Source organism: Desmodus rotundus, chromosome 7 (assembly GCF_022682495.2).
Source record: "Desmodus rotundus isolate HL8 chromosome 7, HLdesRot8A.1, whole genome shotgun sequence".
In the NCBI taxonomy this organism is placed as follows: domain Eukaryota; kingdom Metazoa; phylum Chordata; class Mammalia; order Chiroptera; family Phyllostomidae; genus Desmodus; species Desmodus rotundus.
The window spans coordinates 99,660,563-99,680,488 of record NC_071393.1 but is presented as its reverse complement, the minus strand read 5'-3'; the positions used below and the strand labels follow the sequence as shown (position 1 = coordinate 99,680,488).

The following is a 19,926-nucleotide window of genomic DNA, read 5'->3' as shown; positions in this document are numbered from 1 at the left end:
ATACACAGAGAAGGTCAGCCTGTTAGGATATTTCCTCTTTAAAAGACTTGCTGTTGCAACTCAGTTATAAAATACTCACCCACTGTCTCTTCCCCCATCTCCCCTTACAGGAAGAAAGTAAATATAGCATTGTAAAGGACTTTCGTTTACAACCAGAATTTGGACCCTAAAGAACATTTACTGCAAATGAAGGTGAAGAAAGTGAAAAAGGAATTGGCTATTAGACATTCTTGCACATAAAAGGAGGACATTTTCAGTGCAAAAAAAAAAGTGTATTTTGTGAAAAGTTTATACCTCAATCTTTACTACTGTAGTTTTAAAAGCAAGTTATTGCAAGTTTTGAAAAGGTAACAGAATTTTAATTATTGCTTATTAAAGCAACTTTTTATAAACATTTATATATTTAAAAGGTCAAATTCATTCAACTAAGAGCCAGTTAGAAATATGTTGACACCCTAGATCTGATTTTTACTATGTGTGGGTTCTTTTAACCAAGAAATTAAAGCACATATGACCAGTATAAAAATAAATTCCTAAAGATTATAAACCTTAACATATGAAGAACTATGAAGAACCGATGGGAAAGAACCAACTTATTTATAGTTTCCCAAACAAAACTTCCATGATTTTTCTTACCTCTGCATCAGTGCATTTCTATTTATATTAAAAGGTGCTACAATGTTTCAATTTGTATTTTCTGATTCTGTAAGTCCCTGTATAGAATAACCCACAGAAAGAACTGCATTTATAAATACCAAAGATGTATCAGTTCTCAAATTTTCTAGATTACACCAATAAAATATTTTAAGTTTTCCTATGACTTTTGAGAATCTGTATTGTTTCTATAACAAAGTTGGGCATTGGCATGTACCTTAATCACAAAGGAAGATGATTAATTATACATAACATAACACAGTCAAAAAAATCTACATTCCCGAACTTTATTAAAGAAAAAGCAATGATGGTAAATCTCTACAACATAGTCAATTTTCTGGGATTCTTCCCTTGAAAATGTAATGTTTGATTTCAAAACACATACCAAGACATACATGGTTCCCAAATGTACTAAGTAGGTGAGAGGCTGAAATCCTAAAATGTTCATCTTCCAACTTTCCCCAGTCTGTGGTCTGTCTTTGGATCAGCAATAATTGCCTGAACAGCTACTATGGCTTCATTAATTTTTGTCTGTAGCTCTCTGAGCTCTTCTATATGTAGCAATCGCAGAATTTGAGCAGCTTCATTAAGAACTGCATCTATTTGTAAGAAACATGGCATTAATCATTAACTTTTGTATTTAAGACCATTTACTCACTCATCTCCCCCCCCCAAATGTTCACCAAGTCTCTAAAAGTCGTTTTAATTAAAACAAAATCACTTACCTCCTGTGTCGAAACCAAGGATATGCTTATCTAAAGCAACAGGCAATCCCTTTTAAAAAAATGGACAAAATGAGACTATAGTTAAGTATCATATTCTTTTCTCATCCAAAACTGAAAAGTGGCTAGCTATTCTGTTACTTTAACCCTTTTAGTCACAGTTGAAAGAAGACTGAGAATTCTCTTTAAATCTGCATTTTGATGTTTCCCCTACTATAACTAGTTAGGAAACAATGGCCTTTAAATGTAGTGGACAGCTAGTTCCATAACCCATGCAATCCTTGCAGACCAGGCCTATAAAACAGCTCCTTTTCTGCTGCAGTGTGGGCACTACTGCAGGGCTGCTTCGCTCAATTTTACTGACAGTAAGCAGCAGTGTAGAAGGCGAATGGAATAGGACTGCTTTCAATATTACTTTCCTCAAGCAGGTTTATTTCTAAACACATTAAAATTTGCCTTTCAGAATTTCACAAATCTAAAAAATATATATTTTTTCAGTCAGTATTACTTATCAATTATTTACATATAATTACACTTTTAATAGTCCATTTTAAGTTACTTTGAATAGTCTAGGAAAATCAATAGAATCTAAAAACCATTTGGCTAACCTTCCAGTCAGCACCTCCATCTAGATATAGTAAAGGTGGTGATTATGATCATGCCAAATTATATGGAGTTCATAAAACTATCAAATAAAAATAAAGACCAGAAGTCTAGACGTTCTGATGATTTAGACTGGTTTAGTCATCAAGACCAACTGGTAATGGTTTAAAAATATTACCAGTAGTTACTATACTTTTAATGCTACAAATACTAATATGTCACTACTCAATTTTTGCCTATTAATGAAAATCTATCTAGGTTCCATCTGCCTCAAAATAGTTAATAATAAACCCATTATACAAGTGTAGAAATAAATGGGTATGGAAATTCAGTGAGTAAAACTACAGAGTAGAACTGTACTGAGTGGCTTTCTATGTTAGTCTGGTACCAGAGGCTCCGTTTTCCCCTTTGTCTGACAAAAGACTACGAAGAGCTATGACTGAAGATGACCACATGCTAGTTATGTACGGTTACAAACAAGAGCACAACTATAAAACTGCACTGTATTGGATTATAGCATTGTATCTTTTGAAGTGACATTAAAACTAAGATTTATGTGGAGCATTGGAAATAAAACTAAGTTTTACTTTGCAAACAACAGCAGTGATTTGGCTATGCCCTTATTTGCACTGCCTTTCAAACCAAAGGCATAGTTTTACTGAATCAATGAATTTATTATGCCAGAACAATTTACTGCCTGTTCTATAATGTGGGAGAAATAGGCTGATCTTTACCCCAATTTCCAGCGGCTGGATTCATGCATAATTAATAAGCCAATAAGAACCTTTAAAAGAAATCGAGTGTCTTTCAGAGGGGACTGTACTTCCCTGGCATTAATAACCTTTTAACACTACTGGGCCTTGCTCAAGACAGGGTCAGAGGAAAAATGACCTTGGGGAATTGGGGGAGGCAAAAAGGACCAGGGTCCAGGGTGGTGGCCGTACCACAGGCACTCACTGCAACATCTACACAGCAGGAAGGGGCATTAGCAGACACCCACCACTGCTGCTAACCCATGCGGACATTCTCTGTACTGCCTCATAGTTAATGAGACTTCAGGGACATTTAAATTTCTGGTACAGTTAATCTAAAAACATTCCAGAATTATTAAGGGAAAAGTTAGGTGCCATGTAGTTTTTCTCATTCTACAAAGCACGATGGAAAGGTAAGTTTCAGTCACCTGTACCCTGAACCTTATACTCTAATAGCCCTTCTATCCCCCCTTCACCTGGGACATCAACTAGCTCATGTAAACCACCACATACGGCCCTCTTCCCCACCCACGGTGAGAGCAGAGGCTCTTGAATCAGATTGCCTAAGCCCAACCAGTTACCAACTACATGACCTGATGCAAGTTATGTGTGTTTTATGCTAGGAAATAGGAAAGATAAATTGAGAAGAGATTTCTCTGAAAAAACAAAAGAGCAAGGATAGGATTTAAGTTGAAAAGAAAATTATTAACAGAGAAGGTGTGTCCTGTTTCCCAGCAATTAGTCAGTCAAAATAACCCAGTACATTTCACATTCAATCCCCTTTCTAAAAGAAGAAAACTATCCTTTCACTGGGCAGATCTAACACAGAATAGGTATCTTAAATAGATACATGCAAAGTTTAAACCCATGACAATATCAGAAGAAACTTTCACTAGTTACTTTAGACTTTATTAAAAACAACAACAACAACACATACCTCTTTTGTTTGATTTGCTTTAGCAATTGCATCCTGTGTCAGGCGCTCCTGGACCAAAATGCGAATTGCCTAAGAAACCCAAAAAATACTGTCTTTAGATTTCATCGGCTGTTTGTCATCTTTTCTTCTGTGTCTAGATAATAAGGACGCCCAGTTTGATTAAGTTAGAACTACCTAGTTCATTAACAACTCATTACAAATAAAAAGCAAAACTGATACTGTACTAAAAGTTCTCACACTTAGTATTTAACGTGGAATGATGCTTAACACAATGTACCACTTTTTGAACAGGTAACTCATGTACGTGGTAAAAAAAAATACGTATTATTTTAAATAAAGAAGGATACATGGTAAAAAGTTGGTCTCCTTCCCATTCAAGCCTCAGCCATCCTTCCAGACGGCAATCATTGTTACCGGGTCCTTAATAAGTTACAAGCACACTGAGGCAAACATGCAACCTCTGACGCAAGGGCAGCACCTCATTCACACTGTCCTTGCTTTTTTCACTTAATTAGAGTAGAATGTTTTCAGATCTTTCATAGAACATAAAGCTTTTTCCATCACCAAAGCATTTTATTATGGCAGACACAAGCGCATGTGGACACCTGCACAAACTCAAAAAAAAAAGATCTTTTAAAGGAATTTTGATGACAATGAGAACTCAAAAGTAAGAGTGAAAACTGGAAAAATATTTTTAATTTTTAAAAAATCCTACTGATTCTAGAGCAAGGGAAGGGAAGCGAGAAAGGGAAAGAAATGTGGGTGTGAGAGAGAAACATCAATTGGTTGCCTCTTGCACATGACCTGACTAGGGACGCAACCTGCAACCCAGGCATGTGCCCAGGACCTGTGACCTTTCAATTTGCAGGATGATGCCTAACCAACTAAGCCACACTGGCCAGGGCTGGGAAATTTTTTTAAATCATAAAGACAAACCAAGTGCTACATTTGAAAAGAATAAACAGATCCTTAACAGTGATTACAAATGTAAACAGTCTGTCAAACAGTTAATATACAGATTCTGATACTTGGCAAAACTATGAAGATGTTTTTCATGTTGCTATGTATTGTCTGATTGCTTCTTAAAATAACTCAAAGCACAATCATGCAGCTAGGATTAGACTTTTATTAGGCTTATGATTATAGCTTTCACTTTTTCCAACTGTGTGTTTAAAGTCTAATGAAAAGTATCCCCCAAATGCTAACACTGTCTACTTCTCCTCCCAGTTTATTATTAAAGCTGATGTCAAAACTATAAAACTGTTCCAAGCAATTTACGTAAAAGCGCAAGTAAGGAACAAGCTTTCTGAAAGAGCTAAATTTCACTAAAAACAATTTTTTGTCTCTTAGCATCCAATGTGATTTGAGAAAATCCAAATTGACATTCATATTCAGTATACAGAATTATAATAATCTAATAAGAGAACAGTCTTTTCCTTGGTGTAACTGCCATTTGATATATAACAGTTCTAAAAGGTACAATGAATTATGGCTTAATCTCTTGTGGGCAGAGTGAAATTATTTAATTTACTGCAAAGTAGTTTAAAAGTAATTTATATGCACAAGATGTAGATTTTTATGAGAAACTAAAATTTTAATTTCTCATACAAGTCAGTAATTTCCAAGTCTGGCATCTTAAGTACCACTCCCCTTCTCCTGACCCAACGCACTATCACGATTACTTAATATGAATCTGCAGCATGAGCGTCTTTTTCCTCCCAGAAGCAGGAGACCTCTCTCAGACCACTGGGTGGTTCGCTGCCCCAAGTGGAGGTATGAACTGAAGGCCCATCTCCGATGGGTGACTTGGAAGGCAAAACATTCATTCTCCTCTCAAAGAGATTTTGGAGTATGTTTTTTTCACCAAATTCACCATTACTAATTTAGCATTATTACTCTCTTAATGAATACAAAGCAGAATCTTTAAAAGGACTGATTAACCATAAATGAGGTGATACAGGAAAAAGAATGAACCACAAGGTCAGATTTTAATGCCTACATTAAAATCCTGGCTCTGTCATTTTTTGTCATCTTGCATACTTATTCTCTTTAAGTCTGTTTCTTCCTATGTATTTTAAAAAGACAAATATTACCATCCACCTCTAGGACTGTTGGGAGGATTGAATGAAAGCATCTTTGCAAATGGATTTAAGCACAGTGGCAGCAGGCACAGAGTAAACACTCTTTGAAATTAGTTGTTATTAGATCATCTAAAACAGGTGAAATCTGCTTTACGTCCCACATTCCTCCACATTTTAGTCATTCAGCCATAAATTTAAATATCAAAAATAGTAAATTTTTTGAAAATGAAGTTTAAAAAATATACCCAGTTTCTGTCAGGAATCAAGAATATGAAGCTCACCTTAAGCATTACCAGGTAGTCATCGTGACGCTGTATCTGAAGGAGGTTAGCCAAAGCCATTACACCGGCCTTAAAATCAGGATTATTTACTAGGAAAGATTAAAATGGAAACTCAGAGCTCTGCAAACATATAATTAGGCACATATGTAAACATGTAAACTTTACAAAAAGCATTTTGAATTTTCCAGTAACAAATGCCAATTTTTAAAACTGGGGCTGACAGCAGTGCAGGGGTATCAACAACTAGGTAAAGATGAGATCAATAGTTTTCTTATTAATCAGCCAAACTGAACAATTCAATAAATGAATAAATTAAGTCACATTAGGTTTGCCCTATAACTTTTTCTGCAAGGCCCATTTATGCAGCACTTTTAATTAACATTTCTTCCCAAGGCTATAAACTTTAATACACAGATCCCGTCAAGGGACAGTTTTCCCAAAACCTTTTCTCTAAGCAGCAGCTCTTGAGTGTCCAAGTAGCTTATTAGTTCATAAGGATAATTCAAGTTATAGGTCACAATCAATCAGTGAAAGAATTATTTAACATATTATTATAATATAAGTAATTAGACCTTTTATACTTTTAAAAGGAGACTTATTAAGACAGCTGGGACTTTAATGAAAAATTTTACCACTTTCTCACAGTGTCACATTAGATTAGAAAAACATGTTATGTACCCAAGAAGGCAAAGTCATCACCATGATTAAATACAAATCTAGACCTCCACATTGCTATGAGAAGAGCAAAGAAGAGCATTTTAATATTCAGATATTCAAGTACCAGGAGAGAAAAAGCACATTGTAACTGACAGTGAAAAACATCACGGAGAATAAAATATCCTTGCAAATGCTGCCTGCACGAAGCAGAATACCAGGTAAACCCACACCATTCTGGTAGTAGAAAACATTTAAGGAACCAAAAATGTTTATCATTTTTATGAATTTACAAAGGGGATCTGTTCTAAGACCCCCAGTGGATGCCTAAAACTGGGATAGTACTGAATCCTATATAAATTATGTTTTTTTTTCCTATATATACACATCTTTTAACTTCAAAGAAGCACTTTAGGGCTTCTCTTTGGCATATCCAAATTGCCAGCAACAAGCCTCTTGTGTTTTGGGGCCATTAAGTAAAACAAGGGTTACTTGAACACAAGCACTGGGGTACCATGCCGGTCAATCTGATACCCCAACCAGCTACCAAGTGATTAGAGAGCAGGGTATGCTGAACAAAGGCTTTATTCACGGACCAGGCAGGATGGTGCAAGACTTCATCATGCTACTCAGAATGATGCACTGTTTAAAACAAATTGTTTATTTAATATCTTTGGGTAGCAGTGACCACCGGTAACTGAAAGCATGGTAAGCAAAACTGTGGATAAGGGGGTCTACTGTACTTACCATCCAAGTTGATCAATGGCTCTGCATTTTTAGCTACATTGTCAGCGTTTTTTGTATTATCAGATACTGAGTCCTTGTATTTTTCAGCTGTAAAAATAGGCAAAAATGCAATTTGTAAAACTGCAACTTAAGGTAAAACAAATATTGCTTTACTGAATTTGAACCAAACTGGTTATAAGACCACTCATCCAATTAAAAGTATTTTGCTATTAAAAAATCCAACAAAAGCAATGTGATTATAGGTTTCTAATTAAGCTAAAATGATTCATGAATACCTTACACAACTATTTTTTCATTAACATCTTTAAAAGTAATACATTTCAAATGTTACCTATATGTTAGCACAGAAAATGTGCTTTTACAGCTTCTTCTGATAGAACAGGAAGATGGTAAATCTAGTTACATGAGATTAAATGCAAACTCACTAGAAAGTTTCTTCCAAAATCTTTGGAGTACTGTACAGAACCCAAAATCTTTGCTTTCTAAAAAATCAGCACTCCAGCCCTGACTGGTGTGGCTCGGTTGGGCATCGTTCTACAAAGCAAAAGGTCACTGGTTTGATTCCCGGTCAGGGCATATGCCTGGGTTGTGGTTTCAGTCCCCAGTCAGGGTGCATGTGAGAGGCAACTGATCAATGTTTCTCTATCACATGGATGTTTCTCCCCCTCTCTCTAAAAGTAATACAATCTTTAAAACAAGTCAGCACAAAAAATAATTCAGCATCATATACAAACCTCAACCTATTTCATGGAGACTTGAAAGCCAGAATTCCAAAAGTAGAGTTTATAATTTTTATTTGAAAAATATTTAAGAATACACAACACTTAAGATCTAAAATGCCATGGATGGCTATAATGCTTGTATGATTTGCTAATGAGACAAGAGAGAAAACAAGAGTGTTAAAATTTAAACCACACAGGAGTTAGCTTAAAGGAGCTCCCACTGGCCAAATCAGGAACAGTCTAAATATCAAAATACAATACACCATGACAAAAAAGATTATGACCTATTGAGTAAAGTAAGAATCCACACATCCACACTGATTTAAATAAACAAAGTGGAAAGATAGGAAAGTTCTTTCTTAAGGTAGAAAGCCAACAAATGTAGAAAGAATGATGGAATTAGAAAAACATCATTTGGCAATCATTAACTACCTAATTGACTCAGATGAGAACAATTAAAGGACCGCTAAAGCTCGGGGGAAAGTCTGAGGAGCAAAAGCTTAGTGACATCACCTCAAAGTATCTTCCAACAATAGATGCATTTATTTCAAAGGGGAAATAATAACTTCAGAATGAAGAAACCCTAACCAAGCAATCAGAGTAACAGCACCAGTCATCACACCTATCAATGACACATGCCTCCGGATACCATGCATTTAAAAGAACACAACATCAGCTCTGTGTGATTCCTAACAGAAGCACAAAACCTAAATCCAATCAGGAGGAAACACCTGACTGAGGATCACTGTATAAAACGTACGTCCGTGTCCTGAAGCACGAAGACTGAGGAACTTCTCTGGGTTACAGGAGACTAAAGAGACAACAACGGAGTGCAACACAGGACCAAGGACTGCCCTTTTGTTTTGGTATAAAGAATATTATTGAGATAATTGGTAAAATGTGAGTAACAGCTATAGAGAAGAGTATTGAATCAAAGTTAATTTCCTGATTTTGGTAACTGTCTTGTGGTTATGTACATTTATGAAATGTGCATTAAAATACTTATGGGTAAAAAGATTATCACGTAAAATTTAGTATCAAATGGCTTAGAAAAAATTATGTACGCATTATGTGGAGAGAAGGACAAGGCAAATAAATGTTAATATTTGTGAAATATGGGTATAAGAAAATTCTTTGTACTATTCTTACAATTTTTATGTAAATCTGAAATTACATCAAAAAAGTTAAGATAAAAAGTCAGATTTTAATCACTTTAACTGACAAGCTATCAAAATGCTATAAAAATATGAAAACACAATAAAAACTCACAATGGTTTCATCAAAGAATGAACTTTTAAATAACTTAAAGTCAAGACCGCCAACATGTAAATGTAAAACCACAAAAAAACAACAGTGCCTTCTACTGAGAAGAGACAGTATTACTACTTTAGCCCTTTTCCCAAAGTCTGTTCTTACAACTCTGAACTTTAAGACTACTCAAAAACTTGTTTTCTAGTTTAAACTGTTAATGTACTTCTGATATAATTTACTTTTCAACTATAATTCAACTAAAATTTCAAATAAAATTCAACTATAAATTTCAATTATCAAAAATTTATTTTAGATACAACCTCAGTCTATTTATCTTATTAATTTAAAAATACCATGCTGTTACTGAGAAATAATTGCAGTTTAGAAGTACAGTCAGTTGTAGGGATATATGATCATATGGTGTCCACAGTTACTGGTACCTAGGTAACCTAAGTTGAAATTATAAAAATGGGACAAATGGAATAAATAAAAGAAATAAATTTGAGATGTGACTAAAATTTCATTTGGGAATAGCAGAGAGACCACAATAAAGACTTTCCTAAAGGTTGTAAAATTCAACTAATGTGACCACGGCTTATGATTGTAACACTTATGCATAAGTATTTTCTTTTTAAACTACAATTCAAGAAAGAAAAAAGCCTGGAGCTTTTCTTAACATTTCTGCCATAAGGTTTTTGAAATATGTCTGAAAGGTGGCTGATGCTCCATATTAGAATATGTGAACATTCATATACTACATTCGACAAATATCTCCTAAAGTTGGTAAACTCATCTATCATACGCAAGAAAACTGTACCAGGTACTCTGCAGACAGAACCATGACCTCCCACTCCTCGCCAAAGAGGCCCATGTTGCCAATCCCTGCGAACTGTGAATGTTTACCTTACATGCAAAAGGGACTTGGCAGATGTGATACTAAATTAAGAACCCTGAAATGGGAGGATTACCCTGGATTATCCAGGTAGGCCCAATGTAATCACAGTACCCTGATAAGAGGGAGGCAGGATAATACTCACAGATGGAAATAGAGTGACAATGGAAATAGAGTCACAGAAAGGCTAAATATGCTAAACTGTTAGATTTAAAGAACCAGGGGAAAAGTCAAGGAATACAGGTAACCTCCAGAAGGTGAAAAAGATGAAGAAATGGATCTTCCCCTAGAAACTCCAAAAGAACCTGTCAACAACCTGACCTTTAAGCCCAGTAAGACAGATGTTGGACTTCTGATCTCCAAGACTATAAAATAGTAAGTCCATGAGTTTGTGGTAATTTGTTACAACAGTAACAGGAAACTAATACAGATATCACGTAAAAAACAAAATTGAGCATGAGCTTGTAATTTAGTGGGGGCAAATAAGACACTAGCAAAATGGAAAGCAGTGAATGACTTAAAACATGGAGTTAAAAGCTCTGAAAGTTCAGAAGGAAATGCTTGGTATTTGTGCTGGATCGTAAAAGGATGAACAGGATTTAGATGTGTAAAGAATAGAGTGAAATGGCACATTACTAGAAGAGAAATGTAAGCCAAGAAATCAAGGGAAGAAAAAAAGAGATATAAATGGGAACCAGCATTATTCTAGTTTGGCTGGGATATCAAGTATATGAATACTGGCCAAGGAGCCTGGTGTTCCTTTTGTGGAAACTGAAAAAGCAATAACTATAATAGGAGGTGCTTTTGGAAACCAAGCATAGCATTCGAAAACAGATTTATGTTTCAAAAAGTTAGCTTGATAGGCCCTGCTGATGAAAACATACAATGATGCTAAAAGACCAAGTATGAAAGATACTACAATAATCTCTGCAGAAAGTGACAAGGGGCTGAAACAGTGATATACTGGGACTGGGGAAAAGGTACAACAGACATGGGAAAAGATAGATGGAAGCTGGATGGGAAGAAAAGAGGGAAGTCAAAGAAACCAAAAAGGCTTCAAAAGCAATTAAGAGAACTGGAATTGAGAGTCCCATAACAGAGAACAACAGAAAATGCAGAGGATGAAGGTAACATAAGATAATCGGATCTTGCATTTACAGGTTAGCAGGCTTTTCCAAATGACATGGTCTAATGAGAGGAAACATGTTTACTGCAAAACTTTTTTCACTACAGATACTAATATTCAAAAGCTTCCAATAATACAAGTATCTGTAATAAAATGACATTACACATAAGTAATAAATATACTTTGGTCTATAGCATGTACTGGCATTAGACATATGTTTCAGTCTCTTGTGAAATTCCCTGCTGCAATCAACATTCTGAAATCCTATCAATTCTGGGATACTAACAACAATTTAAATTGAAAGCCTAAGGTGCAGACTATGAAAGATGGCGAATTTACCAAAGTTAACACTACTTTGTGAGAAGACATCCAATTAGCCTTCTTCAGAAGACATCATTTCTAAATTCTAAATAAAAAAAAACAAAACAAAACCCTGAATACCAATGAAAGACAGTGCTTTTAATTTTTTATGATAATAAAAAGACTCTAATTTTAGCAAAGAAAATTCTTTCCCCGATAATTTGGGAGTTGGTGGAGGGGGTGAGTACTAGACACAAAAGAATGGTTCCCAAAAAAGTAAGTTCTTAAATAGATGCTGAACAGGAACATGAGGATATACAAAACTTAAAATGAACCAAAAGCACAGGACAAAGAAACACTATCTGACATTTCCTACAGTTTTACACTCCCTCCCCAACTTTTCTCTCCTCTCTTTAAAACGCACTTCCCCCCCAACAAAACATACCATTATCTCCATATTCAAGTCTAACAGCTAAACCAAGAAGCCAGTCAATTGCTTCTTGTCGATCTTGAATCTTGAAAGGACAGTTAACATCGGTGAGATACTGTGGGGGGGAAAATTCAGTTTCATTATTACTATAAAGTCACAGAATCAAAAAATGGTCAAGTTGAAAGATACCTTAGTTTGGACCTCAAACAATTTCTTACAACATTTAAGTGTACCACCTTAAGTGAAGTATTTCCATCATGCTTTTTGGAATACTTCTTCTGCAGATTCCAGGCAGGGCACCACTGATATAGAATTACTTCCTCATTTTTTAGATAACTGAGGCCTAGAGAGGTCAACACTTGCCAAGTCACATGACATAGATCTGGGACCTGATTCTGATTTCAGGTCTCAATACACATAGAGTAGCTAAATTTTAAAAAACTGTAAAAATATGGATACACTATTAAAGCAATTATCATCTTAACCTTAACTATTATACTATGGAAATGCCACGGAAGATAGTAAGTTATGTAACATACATGTAACAGTGTAAGCAAACATTTTAAGTGGCAGAAACTGTATATCAAAATTAGTATTATCCTTCAAGTGAGTCTCTTAGGAGCTTAAAAGCTAATTCCAGCAACAATGCTATTACTCAGAACTTAGGGAGCTCCATTTTGGGGATAATTAATCAGCACTTTCAAGCCATAACTCACTTTCTAACCAAACAATTTATTCCCTGGCTTTAAAAAACAGAACAAAACAAAACACCTCATTCACAAGATTTGGTCATGATCTAGAAAGGAAATTTACCTTCAAAATTAAAAAACTGTCATATTAACATATTCAAAAGATGTCCCATGATCTAAACACAATTTCAAAAGTTACAAATATGCTTTAAACAATGACATCACTCCAAAGAGACCATGTGAAGGACAGTATCTATCTGGATGTGTAAGTTCCAATACATCTATCTTTAAGTCATCCTACTTTGTTACTTTTGGGCGTTTTTCTCAAAATTTTTCTACGTAGCAGTCTCCCATTACCCACAGAGAGTATATTCCAAGACTCTCAGTGGATGCCTGAAATCTGACGCCAAACCCTATGTATACTACGTTTTACCCTATACATACATACCTATGATATAATGTATAAATTAGGTAACGTAAGAGGTTAACAATAATAAAGCAGAACAATTGTAATATACTATAATAAAAATTATGTGAATGTGGTCTCTCTCTCAAAATCTTGTATTGTACTTACCCCTTCTCGTGATGATGTGAAATGACACAATGCCTATATGAAATGAAGTGAGATGAGTAACATAGGCATTATGACGTAGAGTTAGGCCATCACTGACCTTCTGTCAATACAGGTTACTTAAACACAAGTACTGTGATATTGTGGCATCTGACCTGATAACCGAGATGGCAAGTGAGTAGTGTAGACAACGAGGATACACTGGGAAATGGGATGATTCGCCTCCGGAAAAGGGTGGGACATCGTGACACTTCACCATGATACTCAGAATAGTGCATAACTTAAAATTAATGAATTATTTCTGGAATATTCCATTTAATATTTTCAGACAGTGGTTGACAGCAGATAATTAAAACCTCAAAAACAGAACCCACAGAAAAGGGGGGATTACTGTATCCTCCAAATACCCTTCTACACATGGAACTTTGTATATAGTCTTATACACATGAACTGGCCGTAAGAAAGATGTGATATAAACAAATGTAAAATCCTGATAATGTATTTCAAAATTTTTGGAAGCTTATAAATTTTCAAAATACTTTTTAAGAGCAAGGAGAAATAATCTAGGAGTAGCAATAAAGGCAGTAGAGGCAGTGGAATAAACATATAGCATTTACTGTGGGCCAGGCACTCTGTAAACAGGTATATTATAATCACCGATTAACAACACACACCACCCCTATGATGTAGGTACCATTGTTATTCCCATTTACTGATGAGAACACTGAGACACAGAAAGGTCAATAAACTTGCCCACAGTCATAGAGCTAGTGTGTAACTTATACAATCCCCTAATTTGTAAAATCTCTGAGTCTAAGGAGAAAGTTAGGTACCTAGTCACTTTGCTCCAGCAAATGAAAAACTCAGTCTTTTTCATATTTTTTAAAGGGAAATACCTTACTCATTAAAGTAAGAGAGCCAATAAAAATGTTTAATGTAAGTAATGATATTGTATAATGTGATTTTTATTCCAATTTGGAAACAATTCTTTTTCTGCAAAGGCATTATTAAATTTAAACTAAGTCCATGTAAAAATTATTCTAGCTATAAAAATAAGATAGACTATAGGTTTAATTTTATAGAAAAAAATCATTTAAAAAATAATTTTATATAAGGCCTTTTAGGATTATTTCTGATGTACACAAGGGACATGTGTGTATATTAAATATAATTGTAAACAAGACAATCTTCATTTTCAAGCACACAGATATCTTATTTTAATATATGTATTATCGCTACAATTTTAGTCTAATGAAAAAATTGTTATTTTGGTCATTTTTACCATTTATAGAATATATATATCTCACTGTTTAAGGAACCTCACAGTGTTTCCGGATACAAATATTTCTAATACTGAAAGCTTGGTAGGAAGAGAGAATATAATTTACTCTAAAAGCAAAAGAAAGTCAAATCCTGAAATCCAGCTCTTCTAACACTGATCATTACTTTTACTTTAAAATAACAAAGTAAATTTTAAGCTTGTCTGTCTTCATATAACTTTTAGAGAAGCTCTCTGTACTTTTATTTTACTTTCTAATTCATTACCTTTTCAAAGAACTTGGGCCAGTCACTGCTGTGGATGTTTCTTAAATTACCTCTGTCTTCAATCTTGTAGTGTCTGATTTTCTGGTCTTCAAGCCAAACAATAAAGTTTCTAAATTCTGTTTCATCTGCAACAAAAGTACCAAATAAATTACTAAAGAAGCACTTCCTTTGCACAAACAAATGGTCTTGTGAAATTTTTTAAAACTCCAAAATAAGAAGTTAATTGAGCTGCTCAAAGGAGCAGTTGAAAGTGCAGACTGTGGATCAACAAATTAAAAATGTCCTGGCCTAAATTCAAACTCTGGTTCCAGACACTTGATGGTTGTACAAACTTGGGCTAATCACCTACATTTTCTGTACCTCAAATTCTTGAGTTACAAAATGGGGTTAATAATAGGACTTATTTATAGGGTTGTTATGAAGATTAAATGAAATAAGATTACAAACAGTGTTTGGCAGATAGTTTTGGCTACGTGTTGTTATTCCAGTCCTTTGGAGAGTGGGATGGGGCATGGTTAAATTTATAGCAAAATAATAAAGTACAAAAATTAAGTAACACAACAGAAAGACACTATTGTTACTGTTGCATCACATTAAGTGCACACATGCGAAGGTACATGTTTCGTTTACTCCTTCCATACGCTTTTGAGGCAATAGCTCCCTTTCACAGATGAGAAAAACTGAGGCCCAAAGATTCAAATCCCGATCTATGCTCTATCGCCACTCACCCTTTTTTGTTATGTAGAAGGCAAAGTAGAAAAACAAGATTCTAAAAATTGATATGCTTCTACAGAAGGTCAACAAAACACTATCATCCTGCTTAGAAATTGTTTTTTCACTTTCAAATTCAAGCTCCCATTATAAGTCCTGAGAACGGTACAACGGTCTGAGTATCCCTGACTGTACCTGGATCACTTTCAAACTTACTTTCTACTACAGACTAAGAAGAACCCTGGAAGGAAATATGCAGTGGTGGATAGTAGGTAAGTATCAGTGGGTAGCAAGGTCAATACTTTAAAAAAAATTAATGCTATAAAATCCCAAACACTTCTGTATTTACAATTCAACCACCCCGTTCATCTGCTATCAACTTTTTTGCACGACCCACGCAAGCTCATTAGCCCGTTACTATACCGCTTACTCCGACAGTGTCGGTCCGTGGCTTCATAATGTAGGGTCTTGATCTCAAACTGCTAGGTGGTTTTTGAGTGCCTCCCACTTCCCTCATTAGCTCCTGGCGGCCAGTGAACTACTCTTCAAACTACTCAGCGTCTTCCTCAGTTTCCAAGCCTCCGCTAGCCCATAGCAGGTGCTCAAAGTATTGCCCAATTAATCGGAAGAGGAAAGTTAGAAAGCGAATACTCTCCTCTAATGTGCTCCGGGGCTGGGAGTGGGGCGGTGGATCTCTGGAGTTTAGCAAGTACGGATAGAGAGGGTGCTGAGGCAGGAGTGGGTGAGGGGGCTCCGATGCCCGGGTCTGGCCGGAGTCGGGGTAGGGGAGGAGGAAGAGGAGAGGCGGTGGAAAACAGAGGTGCTTGGAGGCCAGGAGTAGAGCAGGGCATGGAGCCCCCGGGGTAGACAAGGCCTCGGAGGATCCGGGTAGGGAGCCCCCGTGGGGGGCGCTGAGAGCCCGGCGCCCAGCGGGAGCCGCGGCGCACGGCCGGCCTGGGACTACCAGCTCACCTTTGCAGTTGAAGCCGGCAGGGTTGTGGTAGTCGAGAGCCGTCAGCTTCCGTCGGAACATGACCCCAACCTCTCGTTCTGGTCCCCCGTGCTTCAACCGGGAGAAGAGAGACGAGCAGAGGCCGGAGGCGCAGGAACCGGCGACGCGGCGAGAGGGCGGGCAGGTGCCTGCACGCTCCGAAATGACGGTGGCCTCCACCAATCGTGGCTTAGGAAAGGCGGCGGCCGGCGAATGTCCACCAATCGTAACTTCGGCTGGAGAGGCGGAGCCACGTCGGGGCACGTCTACGCTCAAATAAACTTTATTGTCAGCTTCCAACTTGTACAATAGGCAGAAAGCCTCAGAGAAGCCAGTTTTCTTAAGTTTTCCTCGCCTCCTTCATAGCATGCAGGGAATAGTATATGTAGAATTTCTACTATCGGCCATACCGCTCATTGGGTCATAGAATTAATTACTCTTTAGTATTTTCAGTGTATTCATTCATTCACTGAATGCCTCCTACATAATAGGTGCTCATCTAATACTGCTAATACAAAGACTTTTAGCAAGGTCCCTTTAAGACTACTTGGGAGTGATCCACAGGTAAACGTACAACCATAATACTATGTGATAGTGTGAACATCACCAGCTCTATATGTTGCATTTCAACAGCTTATAATTAAACACTGTTTTAGCATTTGTGGGTCATACAAATGAGTGAGATATTTTCACGAGGTTTAAGTACACTAGCAAAATAGACATTTAAATAGAAACTTATAATCTAGAGTTAGAAAGTGATAAATTATGGGAAGTACCAAGTGTACTATCAGAATACAGCTTTAAGGAGGCACTATGAGACAACGATTTTCCTAATAAGATGCTTACAGACTGAATCAAGAAAACCAGCTTCAACAGCATCTTGCCTTAAAATTTGATCACTACTGTCTTGTATGCTAGTTTTATAATTAATGAAATACTAGACAAAAAAAAATAAACCTGTCATGGGAGGGAAACTAATAAAGCAATTGCTTACATGCAATTGTAGATAATATATATTTTTAAACGGGAGAAAAGCAGCTCATAAAATTTATTTTCTGGAATTGACCCTTTAATGCAAAAAATTAAGTTGTTTGCTTCTGACCTCGTCTTTCTATTTCAGAACCCTAAGTGGTCGGCTCCTTGAAACTGTCTCTGGTCATCAGCCCTGGCCACTCTCAGCTGTGTGGGAAAGTTAGAAGAGGATTCAGACCAGACACACAGAATGCTGAAGGGACCTACCAGTCTTGAGGAGGGGATAAAGCTAGTTTAGAAAAAGATATTACAGACTATGAACATTCAACCTCTTTTAGTATTAAAAATAACTGCCTTTGTCTCACTTGTTCTGCATTTGAAGAAGTCCTTTGGCCCATCTTGAATGAAGTGTTGACAAGAAGTGAATCTTAGACAATTCCATTTCTGAAGAATATGCATTTGAAGAAGGGGAAACAACCTTTTATTATCAAATGTCCTGAGCTCCAATCTGATGGTTGATCAGAGGTATTATAGGTCATTAATCATCTGTGTAATTATTTAACAAAATTACCGGTAAGTGTTGTCTGCATGCCAAGCAGTCTTCGAGACACTTTGGATGGATCTGTTAACTTATACACAAAAAGTTCTGTCCTTGGAGAGCTTGCCACCTGGCGAGGGACAACAAACAATATAATTATAAGCAAGTAAGTTATTTAGTATTTTAGAAGGTGAAAAGTGCTGGGGGAAAGTCATAACAACATAAAAGGAATAAGGAGTGGGACAATGGGAAATGATGCAGGTTGCAAGTTTTAGACTGGATGGTCAGATTAGGTCTCATTGAGAAACTGAAATGCTGAGACTTTAAGGAAGTAAGGGAGTTAGCCACATAAATAAATGGGGGTAGACAGTTCCAGAGAGAGCACTCAGTGCAAACAAGAGATAAGAATGGTTTATATATTTTTAAATAGCTGAAAAATCAAAAGAAGAATATTTCATGACACATGGCAATTTTATGAAATTCAAATTTCAGTATCCATAAATAAAGTAGTATTGGAACACAGCCATGCCCACTTGCTCACTAGCTGCTTTGTAGCTCACTGGTGCTACAAGGGCAGAAAGGAATAGTTGCAACAGAGACCATTTGGACCACAAACACTAAATACAGGACTTCAGAAAAACAGTGGTGGCAATTTCACCATTATTACCAGGCCAGCACAGTATCAAGCAAGTCAACAAATCAGAGATACAGGTGGTTCTTTAAAGGTTATTTTCACAAATCACAACATTTTTAAAAGTCCTGGCAGTTCTACTAGCCCCCTTTGTTTAAGTTGTTTTTCCAAAGATAATGAACAGAACAAGTTGGTAACACTTAAGAATATACACAAAAGTTTCTATATCACAGAGAAAAGCAAGCTCGATGTCCTAATGAGTCTTACCAATTTAACTCTCCATTAAATCAGATCTTTAAAAAAAAAAAAGCTGTAAATGCAAACAGAAGCTACATCTTTGGAGCTTCTTGGAAAGAGAACAGCTCCTTCATCTCTTTCTGAGACTTTTTGTTAATTATTAAGACAACAACTCTTCTTGTTCTTCTTGCTCTTGTTCTTCTTCTTTTTCTTCTTCTTGTTCTTCTTTTAGGTCAGGCTCTGGAATTTTATGATTTAACATTAAAAGTAAAAAGCAGGCCAGTAGAGCTCAATTTTAATAGTAAAAATGGAATAGGAATCTCCTTAGTCATACCAGAAGCATGAAGCACTCACCTTCCATACTTGATACTGCAGGGGGAAAACTTGCCTGACATTGAAAACAACACAGAGAAAACACACCCAAAATGTCTCACAAGGGCCAAATCTAGCTGCTCAGATAAGTGAACCAATAAATTCCTTTTGGTGCTTGAGCCAGGTTGGGTTGGGGCTCTATCACTTACAACTACATTAGTCCTTACATGAGGACAGATTCCAAAGAGAGTTAAAGAAAATGATCCACAGAGATGGTGGCATTCGACATGGCTGAGAAGGAAATAATGGTTTCAAGGTGACCTCAGGAATATCACACATCGGAGATGTGAAGTACAGTGGATGCAGATATAAAACCAGGAGCCATGGTAGAAGGAGCCAGATGAAGCTGAAGAATCAAGTTCAGCACCTGTTGAATTTGAGATGATGGTAGATGTAGTGTATCACATGAAGGAAACCAGAATATGTCACCCCAAAATATGCCTCTTTGACATAAAAGTTATTTTCAGCTGAAGGCAATTAAGAAGAAACAAACCCAGAAAAAAAATCCCCCTTTTTG

General features: G+C 36.4%; 2 protein-coding genes across 4 annotated transcripts in view; one reads left to right on the top strand and one right to left on the bottom strand.

Annotated features, from left to right (window-relative positions):
- NID2 (nidogen 2) overlaps nucleotides 1-780 on the top strand; it is a 56,339-nt gene extending 55,559 nt beyond the window's left edge. For all 3 annotated transcript variants that reach the window (XM_053928352.1, XM_045201627.2, XM_045201628.3), the window contains one exon: nucleotides 111-780. In XM_053928352.1, the coding sequence (XP_053784327.1) occupies nucleotides 111-121 (11 nt within the window). In that variant the 3' untranslated portion in view covers nucleotides 122-780. The remainder of the gene's footprint in view (nucleotides 1-110) is intronic.
- A 145-nt stretch (nucleotides 781-925) lies between these two features.
- RTRAF (RNA transcription, translation and transport factor) lies at nucleotides 926-16,863 on the bottom strand. The gene is made up of 8 exons (XM_024568206.3): nucleotides 16,641-16,863; nucleotides 14,958-15,082; nucleotides 12,168-12,267; nucleotides 7,432-7,518; nucleotides 6,031-6,119; nucleotides 3,669-3,737; nucleotides 1,380-1,428; nucleotides 926-1,253 (listed from the first exon to the last, which is right to left on the bottom strand). The coding sequence occupies exons 1-8, from the start codon at nucleotides 16,699-16,701 to the stop codon at nucleotides 1,099-1,101; spliced, it is 735 nt and encodes a 244-aa protein (XP_024423974.2). The 5' UTR covers nucleotides 16,702-16,863; the 3' UTR covers nucleotides 926-1,098.
- Between the last annotated feature and the right edge of the window lie 3,063 nt (nucleotides 16,864-19,926).

Coding starts and splice junctions, on each gene's coding strand:
- RTRAF (XM_024568206.3), bottom strand. CDS start 16,701: ATGTTCCGACGGAAGCTGACGGCTCTCGACTACCACAACCCTGCCGGC. Junction 3,738..6,030: donor ACTACCTGGTAATGCTTAAG/GTGAGCTTCATA, acceptor TGGGTTTCTTAG/GCAATTCGCATTTTGGTCCA. Junction 1,429..3,668: donor AAGCAAATCAAACAAAAGAG/GTATGTGTTGTT, acceptor TTTTTTTAAAAG/GGATTGCCTGTTGCTTTAGA.